Genomic DNA, 27,377 nt, shown 5'->3' with positions numbered 1-27,377 from the left:
TTGCTTGTGCTGAATTTTCACAAGTTGATTCTTGCTTCTAGAACAAGTTCAAAGGTAGAGGTTTTCTCTTATATTAGCAAAACAGGGCAGTAGGTTTAGGAGCATATGGTTTTCAACAGCCAAGAAAAATAAGACATGCCGAGTTGTGCTGGCATGGAGTTTTCACCTGGGAGCAAACGCATCTGTGTTGGATGGATGGTATGAACCTGCCTGGTCTGCTTCCCTCTCCTGGCATGGACCCATGGCCAGACCCACCTCTGTTTGTCCTTCTGCAGCCCAGTGTGCAGAGCTGTGGTCCTGCTGCTGCCCTGCAGCGAGTGAACGGAGCAAGGAAAAGGGCTGGTGTGTGCAGCTGGGACCTGAACCACCCTCACCTGCAGGAGGCCAGATATGCCATTTAAATTACTGACAAATAAAGCACTAAAATGGAAGAAGTAGTAAGGGCTGAGCTCTCTGTAGTAGCTATGCAGGATTACTGAAATCTAAAGGTGTGTTCCCTTTCTCTTTTCTTCTTGCTTTGCTTTTATGGAAGAATGGTTGATACTTTTACTGATGAACTTGCGGGCTAGGTTTCAGCTAGATTTTTCTCCTTGCACCCCCGGCTCTGCCACGCAACATATCTTGCAGTTTTCTTAACTTTAAATAATCTTTTGATGCTTGTTGACACTACTTATTTTGTGTTTAGTAAACCTCTCAAAGAATACAGAAATAAAAAGTCCTTTGTAGTTTACTTGTCGAGTTTATTACATCATACCTCTCAGTAGAAAGGAGGAGGGTGATCTAACACTAAAGAAATCTGACCCAGTATGCTTTCACAATTTGACTTATATTACTAACACTTCTGGCTATGTTTGGGTGTAGGATTAGAATTTATGACAATTGTATGTTTGAGACACAATGAAAATTTTTCTCTTAATTACTAAGACTTATCTCGGCTTTATGTTACAGACAGGGTTACTCATACAGTTGGATGTCTTTTTACTTCTTACGTTGTTGCTATTGTGCCAACTATGTGACTTAAATAATGGCGACTTTTATCTTCTTTGAGTGTTCCATGCTTATTCAACAGAGTTAGTTTGTATTTTTTTGATTGCTGACACTGGTGAATCACATTTATATTTCCTAGCTTGAAAGAAGTATCAGTAACTAGTTGTGTTATTTTAAAAATATTTTTTCGTACAGTTTTACATTTGAACTTGTTGATAAGGCACTTGTGACATGTTTTCCTCATAGTGGTTGTTGGATCTCTTAGACTTGATGAATTGGTGGGTGTATTATGAATTTAGCTTAATATTCCTTGACAAAAAAAAATGGCATTAAATAAATTTAATTGCAACAGCTCACTGATTTGTTCATTGCTCAAGGTAAGTATACATATGGATAGGGAAAAATTTGAGTTGAATATTGAATGAAAGGTCTCTATTAAGCAGTAGAAATACGTACAGTACTATACCAGTCTTAATCCTCTTATTAATAATGTTGCAAAATTGAAAATTACTTTGTAATTATAGTCTGGCTTTTTTTCCCTGTCCCCTTCGTTACATAACCAGAGGCCGGTGTTTAGCTTTGAGTGAGCTTCTTTCACTATGCACTGTTGTATAGATTTGTGCTTTTCTGTGGGGTTTTCAAAGTGTGTGGACAATGAGCACAGGAAGAAACTGTGAGACCCACCCTTCTGTACAGCTGAAGGCTGTTCCAGAGCTCGCTCTGTCTGTCTGTCTGCCTCTGAATGTCTTTTTGCTGGTTACTTTTTTGTAGGTTTTTGTGTCCCACTTTGCCCAGAATTTTTGTAAATGTTCAGCATCCCCCCCCGCCCCACGTTATTACAGCAGGAGTTTACCTGCCAGCCACTTCTAGCTTTTAATCTGTCAAAAATACTCTGCAAATAACAGTGTATCCTTATTTTTAAGATAGATTTTGTGGGTTTTTTTACTTCTTTAGCTAATGAGCTTGTGATCACACAACTGTGATTAGACCGTGGCTATACTTCATACAAATGAATTGCAAAATGCAGTGTTCCTGAAAAGCCAGAACTTGGACACCAGCATTTGAATATTAAAAATTAGAAAGTGTTTTCAGTATTTATATATCTAGTCTTCAGTATTCTGCTTGCAAAATGCAATAACTTAATTACAGATTGTTGTGAAGTTTGATGTTCGGAGCACTTAAATGCAGCAACAGCAAGCATCAAAGAAAATCCGAGGCAGGAATAATTAGATATATATGTAAAGGGATTTGAATGATGTGCAGTAAATAGTATAAACATGTTGAGAAACTAAGATGAAATTAATTGTAGAGGTGATCGTTCAAGTTTCATTGCACTGAAAGAAAGATGTGAAGGAAAACAGAATGTGAATTGTATAATTATAAAAAGTTTTTTTATCTTGAAAATCAAAATCACAATATTACAATATTTTCTAATTTTTTGTATTTTAATGTAGGCTTTTTAATGCTAAGCAGGATTGCACTTCTTCAGTAAATGAGAGAAACTGTTCTTCCTTGAGGAAAAAGCTGTTTAATAAACGTTCAACGTTGATTTTGCTTCCATTAAAAATATATGCTACAAAAATACTTTGATTCTCAAAGTAAAGAATGATTGCCATTATGGAGCCTTAAGAAAAGGGAGCTGCTGCTTTGTCATTTTTCCAAAGCTTTGCTAAATAGTTTTCTTTGCCAAGGGTATAGTGTTACAGTTTTGAGAAACTGTTTACTAATTGGCTGCAGAGGAGGCAGTGCCTTCCAACCCAGCCTAGAAATAGCTCATGGGTCAGTCAGAGAAGAATGGCTGTCTTAAATTCCTGTGTTCATCAAGGACTGGAGATGACTAATGTCAGAAACCGTGTCTTTTTTTTTTCTTTTTCTTCAGGCTGAGTCACATCTTGACCTATTTGGCTTGATAACATGTACTATAAGTGTCTAAAAGCTTGATCTAATTTCCCCACTCTTTGGATAGGGTAAAAGTGCTGACAGCTCGGAGTCCGTTTGAACTGCCACATTTGCTGACTGATTGGCAGATGCAGTAGCAGAATAGAAAAGCCCTGTTCTATGCATTTTTGTAATGCCTTGGTTTAGGTGACAGTTGTATCATAAGGTTGTTTCCCTCCTCCTCTGCCCCCACGCCCACAGAATTAGTTTAGATTAGCTATGAATTCTGGGGAGCTTACAGGTTAACAGAGGATTGTCAGACGGTAGTAGTTTGTGCTCAGCTCTTCCCTCCTGCACAAGTAGTGTGGGCTTTTTCAATTTTGTAGCCTTCCAACGTTTTTATTTTCCCGTTGGTACTTAGATGGTGTCTGCTATTTTGCATGGCTGCCTTAGGAACCTGTGGGGCTCCGGGGAGCAAGTAGCCCTTTGAAAAGGCTTCAGTTTACACAGCACAGTCTGTAAGCATGAGGAGAGCAAGATAGAACAACAGTGGCTTTTTCATAGCAGAAAAGCCAGCTTAGGTGCACATCAAACTAGAGCATCAGAGTAATGTGTTTTCTTCCAGCCTTTTATAAACCTTTTCAGAAAGCTATACTATTTCCTACAATTCAATAAAAACATTCTTGCCCTAGAGGATTTTACCCTTTCAAATACCTGTTTCTATCTGTAAATTATTTGTATTTCTAGCAACTGCATGCAGAACAAATATATTCTCTTTCCAAGCTCCCTTTGTTTTGCAGCTGCTCGTCTTTGTAAATGGCACAATCTCATCCATGCCCTTTCCACAACACTGTGATCATTGTTGCTGACTGCAATGATCACAACTGCATTGTTCCCACCTGGAAAAGAAACTGTATAGAACGGAGTGAGGTGCAACTTTTTTTCAATTAAGCAAGTGTACCTTCATTCTTAATGTATGCAATTGTAGCGTCTGGCATACAGTTTTTAACATGAATATGTATGGGAGCTAGAAGTTATAAACCTGCAGAATTTGAAAGTCAGGATGTAAAGCAAGTGGTTAAGTCCCAAGCACTACCTTGTAGCTGGGGTGCTGGTTGAGACTTCAAATGTGTTATCCAGCTGAATAACACAGTTACTCAAGGAATGCTGCTAACACAGCTGTTTTCTTTTAATTTTTCTTGGCCTTATGGGAAGAATGCTTAGCATATTTTGTTTGTTTCACCCTTTGAAAAATAGCATTTTAAAGAGTTGTGAAGCTTGCCAATTAATGCTTAAGAACTTTGTATTTCTGGAGTTTGCTTTGTTCTGAAAGATATATTCTCCATTTGGGAATCCAGTTCTTGAGACTCCTGTGCTTACTGCCTTGTCACATTCCAGGCAGCTTTTGTGGCTAAGAGTAGTTTCAGGAACGATTGTATGAGTCCATCAAAGGAATATCCTGTCTCTGAGAGTGCCTAGTAAAGAGCATGGAAACTAGGCAAGGATATATGGTGAGGGTGGCTGTCCCAGCCCTAAATGCTGTCTTAGTCTCTAGTGATTTGTGGCTTAGTATTTTGAGCTGGTGAGGGTATTTTATTAATGTTGGATTGATTATTGTTGTTTGGTTTGATCTTCTTGTTGTGAACTTGTCCATCACAAACTACTTGATCGTGTTCTGTTGAAGAACATTATAATAACTTCCTAGTGTTTGCTGGTTTAATTATCTAAGAGTTGTCTTTGTTTTTATGCTTAAGGAAGCTTTCAGTCAAAATTGAGAAGTGTTATACTGTCTTGTGTTACTGTGCTCTTATTTTGTTTCCTCGGTATTGGTATTGAAACATTAATCATTTTGTCTGGGAGAGAGAAGACTTAGTTTTTCTGGTCAATCATATGTAAGGAATTGAAGTTCAGTTTCAACTTACCAACTCTGCACAGTGAAGTGCAATTTTACTTTTCAGCATTCCTGCATAGATATATGGCTAGTCAAATATGTACTTTTAAAACTGATGGAATCTTTAACAGAAGAAATATTGGCTATGGAAACTTCTCAGCCAACTGTCTTAAAGCTGCTGCTTCCCTTTCTTTCAGACAAAGAGTAACGATGACCTCTTAGCGGGGATGGCTGGTGGCGGAGCAGTGACGATGACCAATGGTGTCAAGGCAAAGAAGAACACTTGTGTATCAACAGCATCTTCAGCTTCAGGGCCAGCCATGAACAGTCTGGAAAATAAACCCAAAACTAGTGCAGGTAAATTGATATATTGATGATTAAAGACAGTACTTGGGTGACTTTTTATTTTCCTGTTATGTATTGAGGATCCAGGCTGCATAATGAAGTGGTCAATAAGGCCATGGTCAGATCAATTCCTGTGCTTTTTTCCTGTTTTTCAATAATATAATTGCCTTTTTGGAGGGTGTTCCTTCTAATTTTTTCAGTACTGATTATGCAAGTACCATATAAAACTAGATCATATAATTAATTTAGAGAATCATAGATTTGTCTAAAATAATTTAATTTGTCTAAAAAAAATCCATGCCACAAGCACTAAATCTTCAAAATGTGATCACTTGTTGCAGTCAACAATTGCAGTCAATTGACTTTCATTTTGGGGATTCATAATATGCAGTTCATCACTTCAAAGCTTGCATGCAAATCTACTCAAAAGTGAGACAAATTTGAACTCATAGAAATAGCACTGCTGCAGTTTTTGGACAATTTAGCAGAAGCTGTTGAAGACAAGAAAAGAAACTTGCAAATGTTAAACTTTAAGGTCTAACTCATTTTCAAAATGCTGCAAAAGCATAGCAATTGGTAAAGTATGTATCAATTAAAATCTGACTACACTGTTTCACGATTAAGGTCATATAAATGTTTACTCTAAATTTTAGGAAATGTGTTTACTAGTGTGAATCAGAAATCAGCCACTGTATTGCTGATACAAAATACAGAGTCTTCTGTTACAATACTGTATTTTAAATTAATTTTCCTAACTTTCAAAAAACATATAGGTACAAGTTCCACAACTAAGCGTAGCACTTCATCTGGAAATAAAGAGTCAAGCTCTTCTAGAGAAAGAATATGCGATCGTTCTCGTTTAAGCCAGAGCAAAAAGCTCCCTTTGACTGGACAGGGGACCAATGATACGGTACTGGCAAAACGCTCCCGTAGTCGCACCAATCCAGAATCGGACATTCGAATGAGCAAGTCCAAATCGGACAATCAAATCAGTGACAAAGCTGCGTTGGAAGCAAAGGTGAACGATCTTTTGACATTAGCAAAAACTAAAGATGTGGAAATCTTGCATCTGCGGAATGAACTAAGGGATATGCGTGCTCAGCTGGGACTTAACGAAGATCAGCTTGAAGGTGATGAAAAATCTGAAGAAAAAGAGGCCGCTGTTGTCCATCAGCCAACTGATGTAGAGTCTACGTTGCTACAGCTACAGGAGCAAAACACTGCCATCCGAGAAGAGCTCAACCAGCTGAAGAATGAGAATCGAATGTTAAAAGACCGACTAAATGCATTAGGGTTTTCTTTGGAGCAAAGGCTGGACAACTCTGAAAAACTCTTTGGCTATCAGTCTTTGAGTCCAGAGATTACAGCTGGCAACCACAGTGATGGTGGTGGTACTCTGACATCTTCGGTGGAAGGTTCTGCTCCTGGATCAATGGAAGACTTGTTAAGTCAGGATGAAAACACTTTGATGGACAATCAACATAGTAATTCTATGGATAATTTAGACAGTGAGTGCAGTGAAGTTTATCAGCCACTGACATCAAGTGATGATGCCTTAGACGCTCCATCATCTTCGGAATCTGAAGGTGTACCGAGTATAGAAAGATCTAGGAAGGGAAGCAGTGGCAATGCGAGTGAAGTGTCCGTAGCTTGTCTGACAGAACGGATACATCAGATGGAAGAGAATCAACACAGTACAGCTGAAGAGCTCCAAGCCACACTTCAAGAGCTTGCAGATTTGCAACAAATAACACAAGAGCTAAACAGTGAGAATGAAAGACTTGGAGAAGAAAAAGTAATCCTTATGGAATCTTTGTGCCAGCAAAGTGACAAGTTAGAACACTTCAGCCGTCAGATCGAGTATTTTCGGTCCCTTTTAGATGAACACCATATTTCATATGTCATTGATGAAGATATGAAAAGTGGTCGCTACATGGAGTTAGAGCAACGTTACATGGACCTTGCAGAGAATGCTCGGTTTGAGCGAGAGCAGCTGTTAGGTGTTCAGCAGCACTTGAGTAACACTTTGAAGATGGCAGAACAAGACAACAAGGAGGCCCAAGAAATGATAGGGGCATTAAAAGAAAGAAATCACCACATGGAACGGATTATTGAGTCAGAGCAGAAGAGCAAAACGGCAATAGCATCTACTTTAGAGGAGTACAAAGCCACGGTGGCCAGTGACCAGATTGAGATGAACAGGCTGAAAGCTCAGTTAGAGCATGAAAAGCAGAAAGTGGCTGAGTTGTATTCTATACACAACTCCGGAGACAAGTCAGATATACAAGATTTACTGGAGAGCGTCAGGCTGGATAAAGAAAAAGCAGAGACTTTGTGCAGTAGTCTGCAAGAAGAGCTGGCACACGCCCGCAATGATGTCAATCGATTGCAAGATGCCATTGCTAAGGTAGTATTTAAAGCAAACTTGTATTTTAACATCCCATACACACCATGACTCACTGTTGATCACTGTGGCTCTTTTAGAAGTAAAGGATTAATAATGAGGTTAATCGGATTGCAGTAGTGTTAGGACTGATTACTTTCTCTTAACCTTTGTTATGAAAATGACAGAAGCCTTTTAGAAAATTATATAAATACATTCAACCACAGGGTAACTGTTGGGTTACTTTTTCTAATACTGGTATTTAAATTCTGCAACTTATTTCAAAGGCTAAAACTTAAACAATATTTAAGATATTATATGAATTTTGTACTCAAATTGCATGCCTTCTGCAAGAGTATCAAGGAGCTGGTGCCAGACTGGTGGAAGAGGGGTGTCACTGAGAAAGTACGAGGAGTCAAAGTTTGAGATATAAGCCAGGTGTTGAGATAATATTTTCAGGTTTCAGCTTATTCAGGTTGGTTCAGTTAACTTGCAATAAACTAATGCTAAAGAAAGTAGAAAAGTGTCTTCTTTCTCCAGTCAAGAAATGAGTCATTTTTAGGTATAAAAAGACTTTACCCAGTTTAATTTAATTTACTGAACACATATTTTAGTTTTAAAGGGAGAAAAAAAAGCGCTTTTAAACAGTTAACATTAAATATGGCAACTTCACATAGGTTTTTTTTTTGCTTATGATCCATCCAGGAGCAGTGTGCTGATTGGGTTTTGGATCAACATGTGTATTTCTAATTCTGGAACAGCTCTTTTGACTTAAATAGAACTAATTTATCTAGTAAAAGCATTTAACCATAATTTAATATAAAAATAAGGATCATAAAATTTATTGAATAACTTTGTGCATTTAAAGGTGTATCTTCCTGCTAAGACAATTTATGCTAAATCTGATGTCTGAACTTTGTATTAGTTGCAAATCAACGTTAGTCATGCTCACTAGCCAGTTAGAATCAACCTTCATTTGGAAGGAAAAAAAAATATATATAATTTTAATTATTAAAGATGGATAGTGCTATTAAAATAAAAAATACTGAAACAGTGATTTAGAGCAGGGAATTTTGTGGATTAAAATTGGTACCTGACTGTTTTGACCCACCATGAAGCCACGACCTAATTTCTCTTGTTTTTCTGACACCCAGTTTTTGCTGTTGAGCACAGGGGTTAATGTTACTGTGCCTCTGATCCCAGCTTGTTGCTTACATTGCAGTTTCATGAGGCAGGATAAAATAGTCTCACTGCTCCTGAAAGGGAGAACTCTACCTCTTCCTTTCCCCATTTCTTTTAATTCAGTTCAATAGTTTGTAAGACTCCTCTGGGAACTGTAATACTTCAACTCACCAACACATTTCACACACAAATGTGAATCCTGCTACTTGGTTAAGGAAATGAATCATCTCACAGGCCCAGCAAGCAGTACAATCAATGCACAGAAGGGAGCAGGCTTTTTTTTTGGGGCAAGAGAAAGAAAGAGTAACAAGTTTCCCCTACCACCTTTTGGCAGGTAGATGTTAAGTCAGATCAGCTGCTCGTGAAACCACAGCCTTGGTGCTCTAGTATTGTTGTCTCACCTGAATGCAGGATACTGCTGTTAGAGGAGCTGGGGAATGCTCATATATTCAGCTTGGGAATAAAAGAGTTTAACTCTGGTTCTGGAAAATACTTGCACCTGAACAATACTCTTTTTAAAGGCTTACACTTGACTTCTTGTCCCATACATTTTTGTGGTTGGAGAAATATATTGTAAATATGGGAGTTAAAAAATTAAAAGTGTGTTTTAAAATGCAGCCAATTTGGTTATGATATGTTCTTTTTCAGGTTGAAGATGAATACAGAGCGTTCCAAGAAGAAGCCAAGAAACAAATTGAAGATCTCAATGTGACTCTAGAAAAACTTCGGACAGAACTAGATGAAAAAGAGACTGAGAGAAGTGACATGAAGGAAACTATCTTTGAGCTGGAGGATGAAGTAGAGCAGCACCGTGCTGTGAAGCTTCATGACAATCTCATCATATCTGATTTGGAGAGTAAGTGTTACGAGTTCCTCTTGTGAGAGAAATGGTAAATCAAGAACAGCTGAAGTAGGATGTTGTAATAGTGAAAATCTTTTCACTTGGCTTTCATATGTCTGAATTCGAGTCAGACCAGGCTTAGCAGAGCCCTTACACACTGGGGAAAAAGTCAAGTTGGCTTTGCTTTTCCTGTCCTAGGAGTAGTTGGTGTTGGAATGAAAACCTGTGAATTGGGCATAAATATGAAATCTGATAATGCTGTTTTCAAGTTGTTTTTCAAAGCAGAAGAACGTGTAATTACAGACTTAATAATAGTGTGCTCCTTGGGCATTGTGGAGACTGGGTGATTGATTTAGTGTTTTGTTGCCTTTAGTTTTTTTTTTTTTCCAGAATGCTCTCTTTTTTGACTGCCCAAATATTAGGAGTTACCAGGTAGCCTGAGAATGTGTAAAACTAGTGATTTCTTCCACCTGAAGAAAGGCGTTTTTAGTGGAGAAATGAGTGATGGAGGCCCTGAAAGATACAAGTGTCAGAGCTGACTTGGCAATACCAATATATCATATATCTCTTTCTGTGTGGTTTTGCTCAAGTAGTGAAACTGATCTGTGAACCTAAATATGAATCTCACAAACATCAAGCAAGCTAAAATAAAACCTTATCTGTTGACTCTTGCCACCGCACAAGAAACGGTCGGGGCTTATAATGAAATTCGTGTTTACTGTATGGGTGTCTAGCTGTCTATGCCTTAGTTTTCTCTCTGATCTTCAAGACCTACTCAGACATTCCTGCCACAGGCTGGTATTCTGCAATTAGTCTCAGTCTAAATAAGAACTCAGGCAGCTGTGTCCTGGCAGGCTGTATTTGCACAGTGCTACTTACTGAATTCAAGCATCTGCTATTCTTCCGTGGTATATAAAGACTAAAGATTGCAAAAAAACCCAAAGCATAACCACTTTTAACAGCAAGGGAAATATTCATAGAAAGGGTTTTAAATTAGTCTACTTTCCAGAAAAGGTAGTGTCTTAAGCAAAAATATTGGTTATTCAACTGAAACTCACTGTCTTCAGACATGCAGCTGTCAGCTTGGTTTCCCTAAGTAACCCGTCTGTATCTTGAAATGCAATCCCTGTTTCTATTTACAAATTGCTTTAGGTTTTTATTCCGTGTTTGGTTTTGTGGTAGATTGGTTTTGTTTGATTTTTCTCTTTCTGTTCCAAACCCAAAGACAGACATTTATTTGGGAGCAGGACCTCAGACACCTGGTTAGTGGCTCTGACTTTGTTCCTGAAGTAATTTTGTAGCAAACTCTTAAAAAGGTTGAACACTTGCGTTGTTTTGTCTGTTAACGGAAGTACATTCATACAGAAAACACCACCACAGTCAAGTAAACATTTATGTATCTGCTTAGCAATACCTGATTACAAGGTAGGTCTAATTTTTAGATGCTTTTGGGGTACAAAGTAGCTGCCAGATATTTCACCTAAAAATACTGTGAGAGTCTCCATTACTCATCACTTGGAATAGTTAGGAAAATGCAGCTGTACTAGCTGATGGCCTTGTGTGAACTTTATGGAAGAAGCTGTGTTTTAGTTATAGGCAGGGAAGAGAGTGGCATCTAGTGGCGGTAAGAAAGGATGGCACCCAAAGAATAGTATAAACTTAACAAAAAAATCAGTCTTTCTCTGACCACTTTAAAACACTGTTCATTATTAAACCTTGCGCAGGAGTTTCTTGGTGGTAGCCTCTAAGCAGTGACGGCAGAGAACAGCATCTCAGAAAATCTGGGCCTCGGAGGTAGCATACAACATGTAAAAGACAGGATTTTAATCATTTGTATTGAAGTGACAGAAAAGCACATCCTAGTAGTACCAAGTTATCTTATGCTGATCAGACTTTTGGTCAGTTCTGTATTCTCACAGCCAAATGTACAATATCTGTGCTTTTAAATGTGGAGAATTTGGTGTAGGTTTAGGTGTTATAAAGCATTAGTTAGCAGAACGGTAGTTTTGCAGCCTGAATAACAAAGTGTAATAAAGAACCGTAAGGTTTTTTTTTAGTAAACTTTTACTTTAGATTTTAAAATATGAGGAAATCTAACCTACCCCTTAAGGAGCGAATTTGCCTAATGACAAAGTTACTGAGTGAGTGAAGGTGATGGGAAGACAACTGATAGATAAGTGATAGAAAATTATCACTTAAAGAATTCACAAAAGACAGACTTTACATTTAGGAGAAAAGTGTTTCATAAATGAGGTGGTGAGTGTTTATTCCATTTAATGGTTAATCAACACCGATAGTAATGTAGGAATGTGAAATGTTCTAGTGCTAGTACTTAGGGCAGACTTTATTATGGGCTTTCCCAACACCAGAAAGAATCATAACAAACATACAACCAAACATTTCTCACAGTAATCTAAATATTGAACTGTCACATTTTAGCTGTTAATGTGTCTACCTGCAGAATCTGGGATCTCTTTGATGGGAGCAGTAGGATGTAAATCATGTTGATTAAAAACATACAGTGTGATCCTGGTGTCCATCCAGATGCACAGGAACTGGTGGAAACAGAAGTTTTAAGCGTAGTGCTTCTTGTATTGTATGTAAAAAGTCTAAGAAATATTAAAATAACTTGTAGGTTTTATATCCTCACTGGCAGGATGGGCTGGCAGTTGTTGCACTAGATGGCGTGTTTCCTCTGGTTTTCATTTCTGGCTTCAATAAAACATTCAGCAGTCAGCCAAGCTGTCACATCAGTCATCTTTGACTAAGAGGAAAAAAGAAACCTATTTTTCTTCGAAGCACTTAATAAGAGTTTGTGAGGATTTTTTTCAGAGAACTTCGCCTCCTGATTCTGCAGAACATTGTTATTTGTAGGCTATGTTAGTTCATTGGTTGTCAAATATTTCTTCTGAAGCCTGAAAATACTTCTTGTGTGTTCACTTAGCACAAGGTGCATGTGTTAGACATAGCAGTTCTCTTGGCCTGTAACTATTTAAGTCAGTAAATTTTTTGGACAAAGGTTGGTGAGCAAGAAGGTTGATAAATTCAGTGTTCAGTGAATAACTACTTCTTATGGAGCTGACAGTATTAGTTTGTAATTTAGGTATATCTCGAGCTTTGGTATATTTGTAATCAGTGTCTCTTACTTATATAAGGAAGCTGTAATTCTTAAAATATCTGTAATGCTGACACTATCCTGTGTAGATGTGATTATACTGGGATAGCCATTTCTATGCTAAAAAATCGACATGCTATCCTAGTATAAGGCAAACCAGTGTAACTAGTATAGAAAGTGCAAGAATGTCCATTGTGGATTTACCTGTGTCAGGATTACTTGATTTAACATTGCTTATCAGGGATTGTAATGTAATTTCTTGAAACTACTATGCATATCTGAACATTGTAAGGTTTTAGTCTTTCTCCCCACTCCCCCCGCAACCCAAGACTACTGAAGTTAAACAATTGAATGTTGATACTAATTTTTATTTCAAAGTGGTAAATTCTAACTGCTTATTAATAGAGTTACAGATATAGAATATAGTGATAGTTTTTCTCTGGCAGCCTTACAAAATTCAGATGATATCATAGTTTCTTCCTCGAACCTCTGGTCATAGTTGTAATGTTTTTCTTTACCATTTGTAGTCTGCATTTCTCATAATTCAGTTTACTACCTTTTAAAAAGTAAAGAATTGTCAAGCTGTCGTTTAAATCAACATAGTTTTGTAAAATGTAGACATGATTTAATCCTGCAGTAAAACTCTAGCAGCTTGCTGATGTGCCATCTTTCATTGTCTTGTTCATTCATCAGAATGGTCTCCTTGTTCTTCATTTATCCTCAACATGAGTTACTTTTCCTTTTATCTTGGTCCTCTTTCTTGTCTATGCTCCTTAAAAGGAGGAGTCTGGATAATGGTACCTGTCCTACCATGCTGAAAAGTGCAGGAGGAAGGGGGTTGTGAAGGTTGTGAGGATGTAGAAAGGAAGGATCCCACAAGGCGGGTGTCCACAGAATTGCTGCCTTTGCACCTGTTTTGGCTACTTTTCAGGTTGTAACTGGTGGCACAGTGTGAAGAATGGAGTCCGGGCTGTAGACGTGAAATCCCTTACCTAAGTCTTAATTTCTCACTATGCTTTAAATTCAGTTGCAATTTAGTAGTTCTTGTCACTTTTCTCTCTCTCTGTTTTTTTTTTTAAATCTCTTCAGTTGATTGGGAGAGGAGGATATTTCCAACAATTGCTGTCAAATGCTCTGTATTGTTTATAGTAACTGCAGAATATTCAGACCATTGTGTTTTACTTCAAAGTATAAATATACTAAAACTTAATGGTGCGTTTCATATCTCACAAACGCTCAAAACAATGGCATTACACAAGCTTTAACGCTGAGTGCATTTGTAGTTTCTGGTTTGTGGTTATTTTATATGGACTATAGCTTGCTTTTAGTAGTAGAAGAAATTTTATTTTCAAAACCACATTTTCTTGGCACTGTCTTTGAAAGAGAAAATGGTCATTCACTAGATTTTGTTTCAAAATGCTACTGGAAGCTTTTTAGGGCATATTGACTTGCTGTGACTCTTGAAAGTGATCTAATCTGCAGTGGTTTTTTAGCATGTATTTAAAGGAAAAAAGCATGGGGAGAGGGAGCGACTTCTATAACTTTGACCTAAACCTGGCATCTTGGTGCTGACTTTAGCTCAAACAAGTTATGTGTAAAGAGACAAGCTAAAAATGGGGGGGCTTTGCTTAAATATCATGGTAGCATGAGATTTGTTTGGTATGCTGTGTTAAGCTTGTCTTCAAAGCTTAAAGATCAGTTGGATACATCTCGAAAGGTGAAGTCTTGCAAGGAGGAGATAAATACAGAAATATCTGTCTAATTTTAGTGTTTCAACTTTTCCAAGCCTGAAAAGTTATCATGTTTTCAAGCTAACTGAGTTTTATATCATTCTTGTAAAGAAATCAGCTGTGACATTAAGAGCCTCTGTGCTAGGGACTGTTGAGGCAAAATGCAAGGGTTTCTTCTGACGAAGAAATAAAATGTAATTCCATGGCTGAAAAATTGAAATGTTCTTGTAAACACAGCTGAGGCTCCTGAATGTACACAACAGCATCAATCAGCTTAATTCTGTCCGTAGTCTTTGTTGCATCTGATTTAAACATTTTGAAGTGCTTACTGTTTTCCATGTAGTCTGCTCTAGCCTCATTTTTGTTGTTAATAAAAACTCTTTGACAAAAGATTAGGAGTACTGAAGGTACAGGCTTACTTGGGAAGACATTGGTAGGTATTGGCAGAACAAGTAACTATGAATAAACCCTGGTTTACTGGGTTTACTGAGACCTGATACCCAAATAAAAGCACTGGCGAGTTTTTCATGTCAGAAAATGAGAGCTGCAAAACTCACTGTATCAATCTCCTTGTACGAACATATATACCTATATCTTCTGACTGTTCAAACATTTATTATGCAGTTCCATAGATTTTTGCCAAGGTTGTTTGTTTGTATGTTTGTTCATTTTCTTTTTTGTAGGAAGAGCATTGCTAATATTCAGGAAAAATATTTGTTTCCAGCAAGTCTTGCCCCTCAGTTCCAGCAGGACAGGGAACTGCTGGAGAGAGTCCAGCGCAGGGCAACAAAGATGCTGAAGGGAGTGGAGCATCTCCCGTGTGAGGAAAGGCTGAGGGAGCTGGGGCTCTGGAGCTGGAGAGGAGGAGACTGAGGGGTAACCCTATTAATGTTTACAAATATGTAAAGGGTGAGTGTCACGAGGATGGAGCCAGGCTCTTCTCGGTGACAACCAACGGTAGGACAAGGGGTAGTGGGTTCAAAGTGGAACACAAAAGGTTCCACTTAAATTTGAGAAGAAACTTCTTCTCAGTGAGGGTGACAGACACTGGCCCAGGCTGCCCAGGGAGGTTGTGGAGTCTCCTACTCTGCAGACATTCCAACCCGCCTGAACACCTTCCTGTGTAACCTCATCTGGGTGTTCCTGCTCTTGTGGGGGGATTGGACTGGATGAGCTTTCGAGGTCCTTTCCAACCCCTGACATTCTGTGATTCTGTGAATGAACCTGAACAAAAAAATGCATTCAGTCACTTGGCCCATCATTTTTATAGTTTGGAAATAGCTACATGATGCTATAGAAATAAAATCATCCTAGAATCCAAAGATCAGTGAAGTGACACATTAATTAGAAACTAATGCAGTGTACTTATTCATTAGTTGCTTAATTATAACAGTGATCAATCACATTGTCCTTGTGTATTGAATAAAGTAGCAAATGAATAATAATTGCAGCAGCCAGTCTGTCAGACGCCACATGGTGACCACGTTGCGTTCCCTTTTGTGTAGCTGCTGACAGATTTAAGGAACCATCTCCTTTATAACATGATCTCATAGACTGTTTGTCCCTTTGCTGTAAATATAGCTTGTTTCAATTCCAAACGGTAGCTTGATAGACAAGAATGTAAGATTCTTGAGGACGTGAGTAGAGTTTTCTCTCTGTTGAAGGCATGGCTGTGAGTGTTATATCAGCTGCTTTGTGACGGGGAGTAAATTGTGAATCAAAGGGTTCATGTAGCTGCAGCTTATGTTTGAAGAGGGAAAACCCCCAGACATCCATGTGTTTAGGTTCCTTCCATGTTAAATTCCCTACTTTGTTTATTGCTTTGTCATTTTAATATTGTGAAGGGTAGAGAAGAGACTGGGATTTGTATAAGAGTCAAGTTTGCTTATGCTGTTCCCCTCACCAGTCACAGAGAAGTACGTGCCTATTGTTGTTTTCTGTCAAAGTATTTCTGCTCATACTATTTTTCTGCAGCTGGTTTTGGTTATAAATGTGGATTCTCTGAGTACGTTTTTTAAAATATTTGCACGTTGTTTCAGTTACTCCTTTTTTAAGTAAATAGATCCGGGATTAAGATTTTACAGCTAATTTTACTTTATTTCCAGATACAGTTAAAAAGCTTCAGGACCAAAAGCATGACATGGAAAGAGAGATAAAGAATCTTCACAGGAGACTCCGGGTAGGTTAAAACCTAAAAACTCAATAAATTGTAAACTCGAACTGTCGTAAGACCTGCATGTGAAATTGTGAAAAGTTAATATGATGAGATGTGATGCCATTAAAATAATTATGTTTGAGAGGCAGGCATGATATGGATATATGTTTACTAACCTACATAAGCTAAAGAATTAACTTCTGAAAAAGTTTGTGAGAAAATGTTTTGTGCCTTCTGATGCATAGCTTAATATTATTTTTTTCCCCTCCACTTTAAACATTTTGATTCTAGAAGGAAATTTGTGACCTTGGAAGTCTAGTTGCTTCCAGCAAAATTTCTTTAATTTAGCTTCTAAGTTAGGTTGTTCCTAATGCCAGAGATGAGGGCCTTTATTATTCCTGTAAATTGTTTCCTGTAATATCATAGGGAAATATGAATAATAAGGCTAACTTTTATTTTTATGCCTTATATGTTTAAACTGTTATTTACTTATAGGAGGAGTCAGCAGAATGGCGTCAGTTCCAAGCAGATCTACAGACTGCAGTGGTTATAGCAAATGATATAAAGTCTGAAGCCCAGGAGGAGATAGGAGACCTGAAGCGTAGGTTACATGAAGCTCAGGAGAAAAATGAGAAGCTCACTAAAGAGTTGGAGGAAATAAAGTCACGCAAGTATGCAAAAAACAACAGTGATATTGTCTCTTTTGTACGGTATGGTGCGATTTTGGAAATCCAGTATCCTGACTGTTATTGAGACTCTAGAAGTTCATAAATGCTCTCACTGTGAGGATCTGAATTTCCACAAGCTGCTTTACGGAGGCTTTCGGGGGTCAAAGTAGGGGAACTTCTAAGAACAATATTTGTTTCTGTATACGATGTACTTAATCCATTCAAGAATATTCAGTCTGGCGCTTTTGCAAAACCAGGTTGAAGTGAAGGATTTTTGCTGGATTTAGCTTACCTCCGTGTGAAAAACAAGCAGTGTTGGCTTTTCTGTACCATCATGGACACTTTGTATTAGCAGCCAAGGCTTTTGGTATGGTTGGAAATACAGCTGGATTTTTTTACCTCAAAAGAAACCTTTCTCTAATTCTGCATATACCTTGTACTCTTTTCCTTCCACTGATAATTGTTTCTGGAAATAATTAGAGACGCTCTGCGTATGTTTTTAAGAAAAACAATTCCAATTGTGATGCATTGTGGTTTGAATTAGGTGCTACAGTTATTTAGAAATTGAGTTATATGTCTTTCAGAAGTATGAAAGTCCTCAAATTCATGGAAAAGGAACATTTTGGACAGCACCATTTGAATCCTGACTACATTGCCTCTAGGGATTGAATACATGTATAGCTTACAATTGCAGTAATAATGTTTGTGATTTGTATATATTTTCCACATTGATGGGCATTTCATAGGATACATGGCACTCCACCCAGTATCCGGTAGGATATGAGATAGTGCAGACTGTGGAACTTGGCGAAAAGGTGATGGTAGGAAGAGCAGACTGGTCACACTGAAAAAGGAAAATTACCTGGATGAATGAGTCATGGGTGTAAGGCATCTTGTCTCAAGTAAGGTCACCAAGCTAAGTAATATGAACAATTCGTACTAATACATTTCAGCCAGAATTGTAATTGTTCAATTACTGCTTGCAAGTGAACTTTTGAGGTTACAGCTGCACTTTTGAAAGTAGAATTGGCTTGCTGATTCTGGTCAGTGTACTCATTATTATCTGTACCCAAGCATCTTTTGACATTTAATTCACTGCAGACGAAGAGGCAACTGAATCAGATTCCTTGGAGGTGGTATAGCTCCTATATTGGAGGGGAGGAGGTAGGCATGTCTATTATAATGTCTGAAACAACAATCAGGCAATGTTTAATTATTGCAGACTGCAGAAGATAGGTTTCTTTAAATCTTTCTTGTCTTGTGACACTGAGTACAATAACCACCATAAATATTCTGCACTAAAAATATATTTTTTTTCCAAAACTGTTTCATATGCTGCCTAAAGGTGTATGCCAGAAATGGATTCTTACCTCCTTAGTATTCATTTAAATTGTTTTCTGTTTGTGCAGTAGAAAAAAATTCTCCCCTCTGATCTGATGATTTTCATATGAAATGGTGAAATACTCAAGGCTCATTTTTTTTTCCATCCATGTGTACGTGTGTTTGTGTTTGAGACAGGAGCAGAAATTAAGCCTTAAATCAAGTATCGATTTGATAGAATTTTCACCTGGTGCTTAAGCTCTATTGATAACAAATAGCAAGAATTTAGGTTGATAATGTATTTCTAAATTAAAGCAGAGAGAAAATTAGGTTAATGTAATGATGTATTCGGACCATAGATTTTAATTTGGCTTCAAATTTGTGTTGATTTTTTAAGCCTTTACGCGTTAAAATGTTTTTTAAATGCTTAAATGGGCTGCATATTGATTTCAGGCAGGAAGAGGAACGTGGTCGAGTGTACAATTACATGAATGCTGTAGAGAGAGATTTGGCAGCTCTGAGACAAGGAATGGGCCTGAGTCGCAGATCATCCACCTCCTCGGAGCCAACTCCTACTGTGAAAACACTCATCAAGTCATTTGACAGTGCCTCCCAAGGTAATTACTTTCAACCAGTGTAGCAGCTGTGCCAAGTTACGGTTTTGCATCTGTTGACATGGATACTTCTAATGGCCTAGCTAATTCAAATATAAGTTTTATTGCACTGTCGTGACCTATAAGTGATGGCTCAAACAAACCAACCTACGCTGGATTGCACAACAGATCATTCACTGCCAGGAAGTGCAGGCGTCCTTTTTCTGTCTTGTCTTTATTTTTTTCTTCACTGTTGCATTGCCAATGACTCATATGCTGGAGGCTTTGATTCAGTGCTCCCGTATATTAGAAATACATAAACACATATTACACACATAATTGTAGCTGGAAGCACAGCCGATTTCAGCCTGACTATTAAAACATGAACTTAATGTGCCAAATTAAGCATTCTAAAAGCCATGTAATAGCTAGAGCCAAGTTTATTTCTTTTAATAACTTACATTCTTATAGTCAAAGCACTTATGAAAGTTAAAAATAAGGTCCAGCCAATATCACCTATTAAAAGATACAGCGAATATTTTCTAAAATGAAAAGAGTCTCGCTGTTGAGACAGTGGATTTCACTATTATTCTTTGACTGTGGAAACAGGTGGTGTCATTCTTTATTGATGACCAGAATATGGAGGAATCCAATTAATTATACTGAAATGAAAAACACTTGAGTTTTAGCTTTGACTGCGTATGAGACATTACATGGATTAAAGTATTTCCCTCACCAGGCCTTTTGGTTTTGAATTTCTTTTACAATAAAGTCACTGTAAGTCTCTGATGTAAAAAGGCTTGGCTGGAACTAGACTATATTACCAGAGAGACTTGAAGTACTGTACTGTGCATGGCATATTACTTTTAATTGCTTATCACCTGAACATTTTTTAAGGTACAGAAACATCTCCATATTATTTAGCAATTCTATTAATAGTTCTGTTTTCACACTTGTTCTCTTTGTTCATAGGTATCTAAAAATGTTTACTTTTCTAGTGTTAATTGTGAAGGTTTTTTTAATCTGTTACTGGATACAGGTGTTTTCTTACCATAGTTTGGTAAAATGATAAATCACCTCTCCCTGCTTTTTAATCTTCTATTTCAAGCTTCTATTTGCCTTCCTCCTCAGCATTTGTCTAATCATGCTGTTAAATAATCAGATGACTGATTCACCAACTCACTATTTGTCTATTTGCATACATATCTAAACTCATTATCTGTTTAATCCCAAAATTTCAGGGACCGTCTTATAATATGTAGTACCTGTGGACTTTGATTGGAAATGAGAAAGGAGGAGAAGGTGATACTGGTTTTATCTGTCTTGTCTTACCAGCAGACCCAGGAGCCTGCTACTATCTCTTTAATTATCTGGAGATTAGAAAACTAGTAATGCCATCATTTACATCTGCCAGGGTAATAGTATCTTGCACATTAGCCTTGTCCACCCCCAGTAAACTGTTTTTACCATGGATGACATATTCAAGACAAAATGTATGTAATTACAGAGGAGTAAATGTGTAGGCATACTTTCAAATGACTTTGCAGTCAGTTACTAGTTGAAATTCTGACAGATGTGATCTGGTAATACCAGTAATGCAAAGCACAAGGCGAGAGTTTGCTGTAACAGCCAGTCTCCCATTTCTCTGCAAAGCAGTGCAATGATCACGATGGTCTCCTTTCTGTGTTTCTACTAGTTCCAAGCCCCGCTGCTGCCACGATTCCTCGCACTCCCCTGAGCCCAAGTCCCATGAAAACTCCCCCGGCTGCTGCTGTATCCCCTATGCAGGTAGGTGTTTTGTGACAGCACTTAATCCTTCTTTGTAAAGAAAAGCCTTCAAAACTACAGGTGCTAATATACAAAAATTGGCTGACTTTGTGAGGATATAATGATAAAACATTGCCTCAAGTAAGCAATTACTAAAATATTCAGTCTAACAAGAGAGTCTTTCACTGAGAACCATGTTGTAAATACAAGATTTGGTATAATTTGGCAGTTCTTGGTTAAATATTCCCAATCCTTACTGTTCCTCTGCTACTGAGAAGCATGGGAGGAAAGCTTGATCTGCATTCCTGTGTTTTGGAGTTGCTCTTTGTCAGTTCTTAGTCCTGTGCCTGGCATGGAAACAGCAGTAATTGGCTGACATGTGTGCAGAATCTGTCAGCAGTCATTGGCATAAATGTATTCCGTGTTGCTTTTGATGGCAGACCTGAGTAAAGAGGAATGAAGTCACTGGGATTTGATTATTTTAGTTCATTTTCTACTGACTGAGAGTTCAGCCAGTTGGTGATGGTTCTGTGTATTTTGTCCTGTCCCCTCTGAAGCTTTATCCGTTTGTGCAGCTGCTACGGAGCCCGGGTACACTGAAATTGCATCATCAGTACCCTAACACTCAGCTCTATAGGTTGCTGCTAGTTTTATTATCTCATTGGCTGTGTGAAGTGAGATTTTGGCAAAAGCCACCAAGTCTAAGGACAAAGCAGATGGGACCAGATTTGCAAAGAAATATCAAAGAATGTACTGTATGTTTTACTCCTTTAATGTCAGTAATGCTTCTGTTGCCTTCAAGATATTACTAACTAACCAGAAGTACCAAAATGTGATTTTTACTATAGGTCAGCATAATGTTTTGATAATAAATCCTCTCTGTGTGAACTATAGAGTATATATCCATGTTGGCTTTTAGTGCTCAAGGAACAATACCTGAAACAGAGTGACTGGTATTCTGTGACCAGGCTAGTGCAGCTTTTATTCATTTGAGTGAATTTAATGAAAGATCCTCAAAACAAAGAGAAAGAATTAAATATATTTTGTGAGAGCTTCTGCTGCTTCATGTGGGTCAATCACTCTTGACAGTGATTTTCTAAAGTGCTTAAGTGTGCCAATTTCTCTGACAGATGCTTCTTTCTTACTGATCTGTCTTTATATTTCTGTTTATTTCCGTGCTTATTTATTTACCTGTAAATTAACCATTGACCAAAGTAATCTCTTAGAATACTGCAGACCTTCCCAGGTTTGCAGCTTCTGTTTGATGTTCTTGGTTTGCCAGAATTACTTGAATTTTGAATTCTAAGTCTGGCATAGAACCAAGTCATTAACAGCTGGATACTCGTTAGTGGGAAATGTTGCCTGAAAAACAAAGGGGAGGGTGTGTAAAAAAAAAAAACAAAAACAACAAACAAAACCCCAAACCAACCAGCTTCTCTTGTGTTTTTGAAGATGGGTGGTTTTCTTGAACGTATTTGTAATTATCCAGAAGACAACTGGGTTTTTTGACCTAAACTGTGTAAATCGTATTTAAATTATATTTTCTGCTCAAGAGAGAAGGGGGTTAGGTTCAAAACCAATTTTCATCATCTTTTGTTCTTTATTTTCATATTACTACCTTGTTTTCTACTGTTGTGTTCTGTGCAATTTTGAAAATGTTTTTTTGTCAGTGGATTTTGTTCTCTTGGAATTGAAAAGCAAGATTTTAGTAAGTAGTCACTGTGTGAGTTGACCCACCTATATAACTTCCGTAAGGCTGCAAATTAGGCAAAAGCATAGGGAAGCAGAAAAAAAATCTAACACTTGTACATTTTTTTAGGAAAAATTATTCTCCAAGAGACTATTACTACTATATAGATACTGCCAAGTGGAACTAGACAAACATTAGTTGATTCCTTTTCCTGTAATTTGATGTGTATTAGTCGCTACGTTACTATGACAGTTGTAAGATATGTAATAAGGAACCAGCAACAGGGAAGGTGAGTCCTGTCTGCAGTGTTAACAGGAGCAACAAGACAACAGTTCCTTTTATAACAAGGAGACAAGACCTGTACACAGCAGGTTATCACGTCAGTAATATGACCGCTTTCTGACAATATCCATAAAAGATGTTTGTTTTTTAAGTGATATCCGGAAGCTGAGAAAGTATATACAGCTCTATGCCCGCTCTGTCCATACCTCTGTTTCCGAGTTCTGCACTACGCTGTCTTTGCAATGATGATCCCAAAGCCAGACAACATGACGAAATGTTTCTCTCAACCTCATTATTTAATTATCTTAGTGGTTTTCTTTATTTTTTTGCTTTCATCTGCATGTTTAAAGGAATGATCTCTGTAGTCTACATGCAGGGCTTCTGATACATAAAGTGATTAAATTCTTCATGTGATATTTTCAAGTCATGTTCTCAGATGGTTGGCAGTTGTTTTCTCCATTTGATTTCTAGCACAAAAGCGTAACACTAGTTAGACTCTAAATGATGAATAAGTAGCCTTGCAATCCTGCCTATGCTACAGGATGCTGCGAAGTATATACAGTTCAATTTTTTTAAATACAATTTTTGATTGTCTGTCTTGCTTGTATGATTTGGCATGAGAAACAATTGACCTGTATTATCTTATGGAAATAAGGCTCCTTTAACTGTCCCATCTAATCTTGGGCCAGATGGAGAGCTGAAAGAGGTCTCAGGATAAACACATTAGTAGATTGATTGTGATTAAACGTAGGAATCTAATAGAAAGGATGGAGTGAATAAAGAACCTACTATAATTTGCAATAGACTCTTCGAAATGATTAGTTAAAAAAAAATAGTAGATGGTTTTCCCTGAATCTTCAGCAATTGAATATGAGTTTCAGTAAGCGTAAAGGTAGTTATTGCATTGTACAGTTCATTTGTATAATACTAAAATGCCTATTTCAATCATATTCAGTGGTGGTTGTGTGCAAGACTTAACACATCTGTGAATATGTATTTACACTTTAAGCTGCTAGAAGCCACACATTGCTAAATATTTTACACAAAACTGGCAAAAATTCATTTTGTAGCCAATTCAGAGCAGACCAGAATTTAAAGTGACCTTAGGAAAAAAAATGTCAAATTTGTAAAGAAATACTTAATAAAATGTTTATTTTCAGTTGCTCACAAAGCATCTCAGTTAAATAGGTGGGAACAAAAGCTGTTGACAGTGAATAAAAACATTTTAGTTCATGTTACAACACCCAATACACCATTATCCTGATCTGCCAGGAAAAGCCACAAAGCTGTAGAGGCATATGTTAATAACACAAACCAAGCACTAAAATATTGCCAACATATAAGAGGTTGGATTAATTTAAATAAACACATCAAGTTTAACCAGAACAGGTTTGTACAAACGAAATTTAAATTAAGGTGAAAGTTAATACAAAAACTGCAAGAGAATTCACAACCTCAATTTGCAGCACTGGTTTCACAGAATCCCAGAATGTCAGGGATTGGAAGGGACCTGGAAAGCTCATCCAGTCCAATCCCCCCACCAGAGCAGGAACACCTGGGTGAGGTTACACAGGAAGGTGTCCAGGCGGGTTGTGAATGCTTTCCACCAGTACTCAGGCACCTCTGCCATTTCCCAACACTTGGCAAAGATGATGGAGAGCGGTCCAGTTTGAGAAACAGGTTTAAGTTTAAAGAAGTAAATGTTACACTATCAATGCGTAGTGTGTATTATTACATTGATTGACAAAAGCAACAGGTAAAGAGGACATGCCCTTTTTCATTAAGTATTTTTCAAGGTTTTTTTTAGTTATTTGAAATCAATAATAATGTCACATTTGAGTTTTTAAAACTGATTCTTTAATTCCATATTTGTTTTTTTCTTCAGGCTATGTTTGACACAAGTATTTTTCCGTTTCAGAGGCATTCAATAAGTGGACCAATCTCAGCTTCAAAACCCCTTGCTACACTGACAGACAAAAGACCGAGCTACGCTGAAATCCCCGTGCAAGGTATTGATTCAAGTTCATTTAGACTTCGTTTTCAGCAATACTGCTAGTATTCTTTTTTGTATTTTAGATTGCTTACTATTGGAAGTATTATCATATTATATACTTTGTATTACCGTAATATTTTCATAGAGTCATAGAATATTTTGAGTTCAGTTTTTTTCACTTGTGTTTCATCAACATGGTGGCACATCATAAAGATACTTTTTTGCATTTTTAGCAAAACCCTGATTGCATCCTGGTAATTCAGCATTATTCTGGCAGTTTTAATGTTCACTTGCAAAATGAAGACAAACTGATTTCAGGGTCACGTCTTGCAGCTGTCTTAGAGATATTAAAAATACACACCTGTGGGGTTACTTTATGTATTGTGTGGAGTTTTTGTTTGTTTGTTTTTCCCCCAAATGAAACAAAGATAATGGTTGGTATTACATTGCATGCAAATAACAAAATATAAACTTATTAAATATTACATCTTCAGGAGCCAGATGAAAAAATTGAATGGAATTAAATTGTGTTGATTTATCTGTTTCCCAAGATTTCTCTGTCCTGCAAACTTTGTTTTGTCTCTCAAAACACTATTCACAACGTCCTCTTCCTGTGAGAATGAATGGCTATCATGCGTTGGGTGTAGCTCTCTGATTTATGCCTGCTTTAGGGTTTAGTCTTTTTTTGGTAGATGTTTCTCAAGATAATCTCCATATGACTCCAGGCTGAATATTTCCTCTCAATTTGGTATTCCTGAGGTCTGATGCTTTCTAAAGGGTTGTTGATTTTAATAATAGTCTGTATGTGCCAGATTTCCTTCTTGCTTTTGTTGAATGCGTATTGAGGTTATTAGGACAATGCAGCTGGAGTTTTAATTTTAGAAACTTTGATATTTTTAGGAATATTGAAATGCCTTTCCAAGAAGATAGTTCAGGATTCTTTAATTGTTATGGGGCTCATGGGTAGACATAAGCTCAAACACAAAATCAATGCTGTGCTTTATATAGTTCTTCTGTTTTCATTGTAGTCTGTTAATGCAGGAGCAAGACAGCATTCCAGTAGAGAATGTGCCAGACAGAATTCCTGTTTACAACTGCATATATTTTTAAAGTATTTTTGTAGCAATGTATGTTTCTTAGGTCATATTTTCAACTAATGAATGAGGTTTCACTTTTTTTAAAATCCTCATTCTTAATTTTAATGGTTTTTTTGTATTCAAATTACTGCCTTCTAAGTATTTCTACATAGGAGTAGGTAAACTTTTTGTTGGCAGTCTAAAAGTTTTATTTGAAGGAAGATTTTAATAGTAGTTTTGATTTGATGCTACAGAAAATGAATTTTGTTTTAGTTTGATTTTACTCATTTACAGTAGGCAGAACTGTCATTCCCTACAATACGTAAAAGCACCTTTTTGACCCCACTGTGTATGGGAGGCAAAAAAAAAAGGGCATGTTTTTATTTAAAAAGCAACAAAAAAAACCCAACCCAACAAACCAAAGGAAAAAAAAGTTAAATGAGGGACAAAGCAATGTGCTTTACCAATCTTCATTGTGAGTGGCATATTGAATATTTTTGGCTATGTACTAAATGGAGATTCCTTGCTCAGCCTTTTGGTTTAACTATTCAAGTGGATTAGTAAGAAGGTTAAGTGAAAAAGGATTAAGAAGGTCATGATGTATTCATAGTGAACTTTATTGGTAATGAGCAAATTTAGGCCTTCTCTTTCATACAGATAAAATCCGTTGCACTCTAAACCAGTCAAACTCGGGCACTGGTAGACAATATTCATGACTCATACCTGTCTTTTGACTGAATGATGACATACCTGATGATTTGACTGAAATCATCATTAATTATATTCTCTCTTCTTTTTCTTTGTCCAGAACATTTGTTGAGAACATCTTCTACCAGCAGGCCAGCATCTCTGCCAAGAGTACCTGCTATGGAAAGTGCCAAATCTATTTCTGGTAATGTCATGGTTTTTAGATCACTAGTAAAATTAGGAACTCTCATTTCGTCACTCTACTTACAGATCTACTTTACCTTTTCAAGAGAGAAGTTTGGTCTTCAGACCTTTAAGCTCTTGTCAAAAAAAAACCCCTATTTGGATATTTGGAATAGCTTATTTTTCAGTGTTCAAGTTTTCTATTGAAGTATTTGAGGAAAGTCCAATGGTAAAAATAATATTCCATTTTATTGCATCAAGTGGAACTGAAGAGATTTTTTTTTTAATTGTTCATCTAGTCTCCTTATTGTTACATATACAGACTTGCACCAACATACGAGATGTGTATATATGAATCAGACATATAACCGGTGATGTCTATGTCATTATTCCTTGTGTTACAAATAATTTTGGTGTGCAAGGTATATGTGAGGAAAGAAACTGTTCCTGGCTGTTATTTCTTACTGCTCGCATGGAGGACAAAAAGTTTTCAGTGAATCATTTAAAAATAGTCCATTTTGTGACTGGCATAACCTACAAATATTTTTCAGCATTACTCATAGTGGTTGCTGCACATTTGATGTTCACTTTGGATTTTTAGAAAATAGAAT

The 27,377-nt window shown here is 37.2% G+C and overlaps 1 protein-coding gene across 3 annotated transcripts in view; it reads left to right on the top strand.

Moving 5' to 3' along the window:
• Positions 1–27,377, top strand: part of SPECC1L (sperm antigen with calponin homology and coiled-coil domains 1 like) — a gene marked incomplete at both ends in the record, with an annotated part of 45,141 nt that overhangs the window by 665 nt on the left and 17,099 nt on the right. For 2 of the 3 annotated variants that reach the window (XM_080355204.1, XM_080355203.1), the window contains 9 exons: positions 4,954–5,113; positions 5,875–7,508; positions 9,315–9,522; positions 16,458–16,531; positions 17,003–17,178; positions 18,949–19,112; positions 20,785–20,876; positions 24,746–24,836; positions 26,705–26,788. In XM_080355204.1, coding sequence (XP_080211330.1) covers positions 4,954–5,113; positions 5,875–7,508; positions 9,315–9,522; positions 16,458–16,531; positions 17,003–17,178; positions 18,949–19,112; positions 20,785–20,876; positions 24,746–24,836; positions 26,705–26,788 — 2,683 coding nt within the window. The remainder of the gene's footprint in view (positions 1–4,953; positions 5,114–5,874; positions 7,509–9,314; positions 9,523–16,457; positions 16,532–17,002; positions 17,179–18,948; positions 19,113–20,784; positions 20,877–24,745; positions 24,837–26,704; positions 26,789–27,377) is intronic. The other variant, XM_080355205.1, reaches the window with a different exon arrangement.

This window comes from Nesoenas mayeri (assembly GCF_963082525.1).
Source record: "Nesoenas mayeri genome assembly, chromosome: 17".
Lineage (NCBI taxonomy): Eukaryota > Metazoa > Chordata > Aves > Columbiformes > Columbidae > Nesoenas > Nesoenas mayeri.
This window is presented reverse-complemented; position numbering and strand designations above follow the sequence as displayed.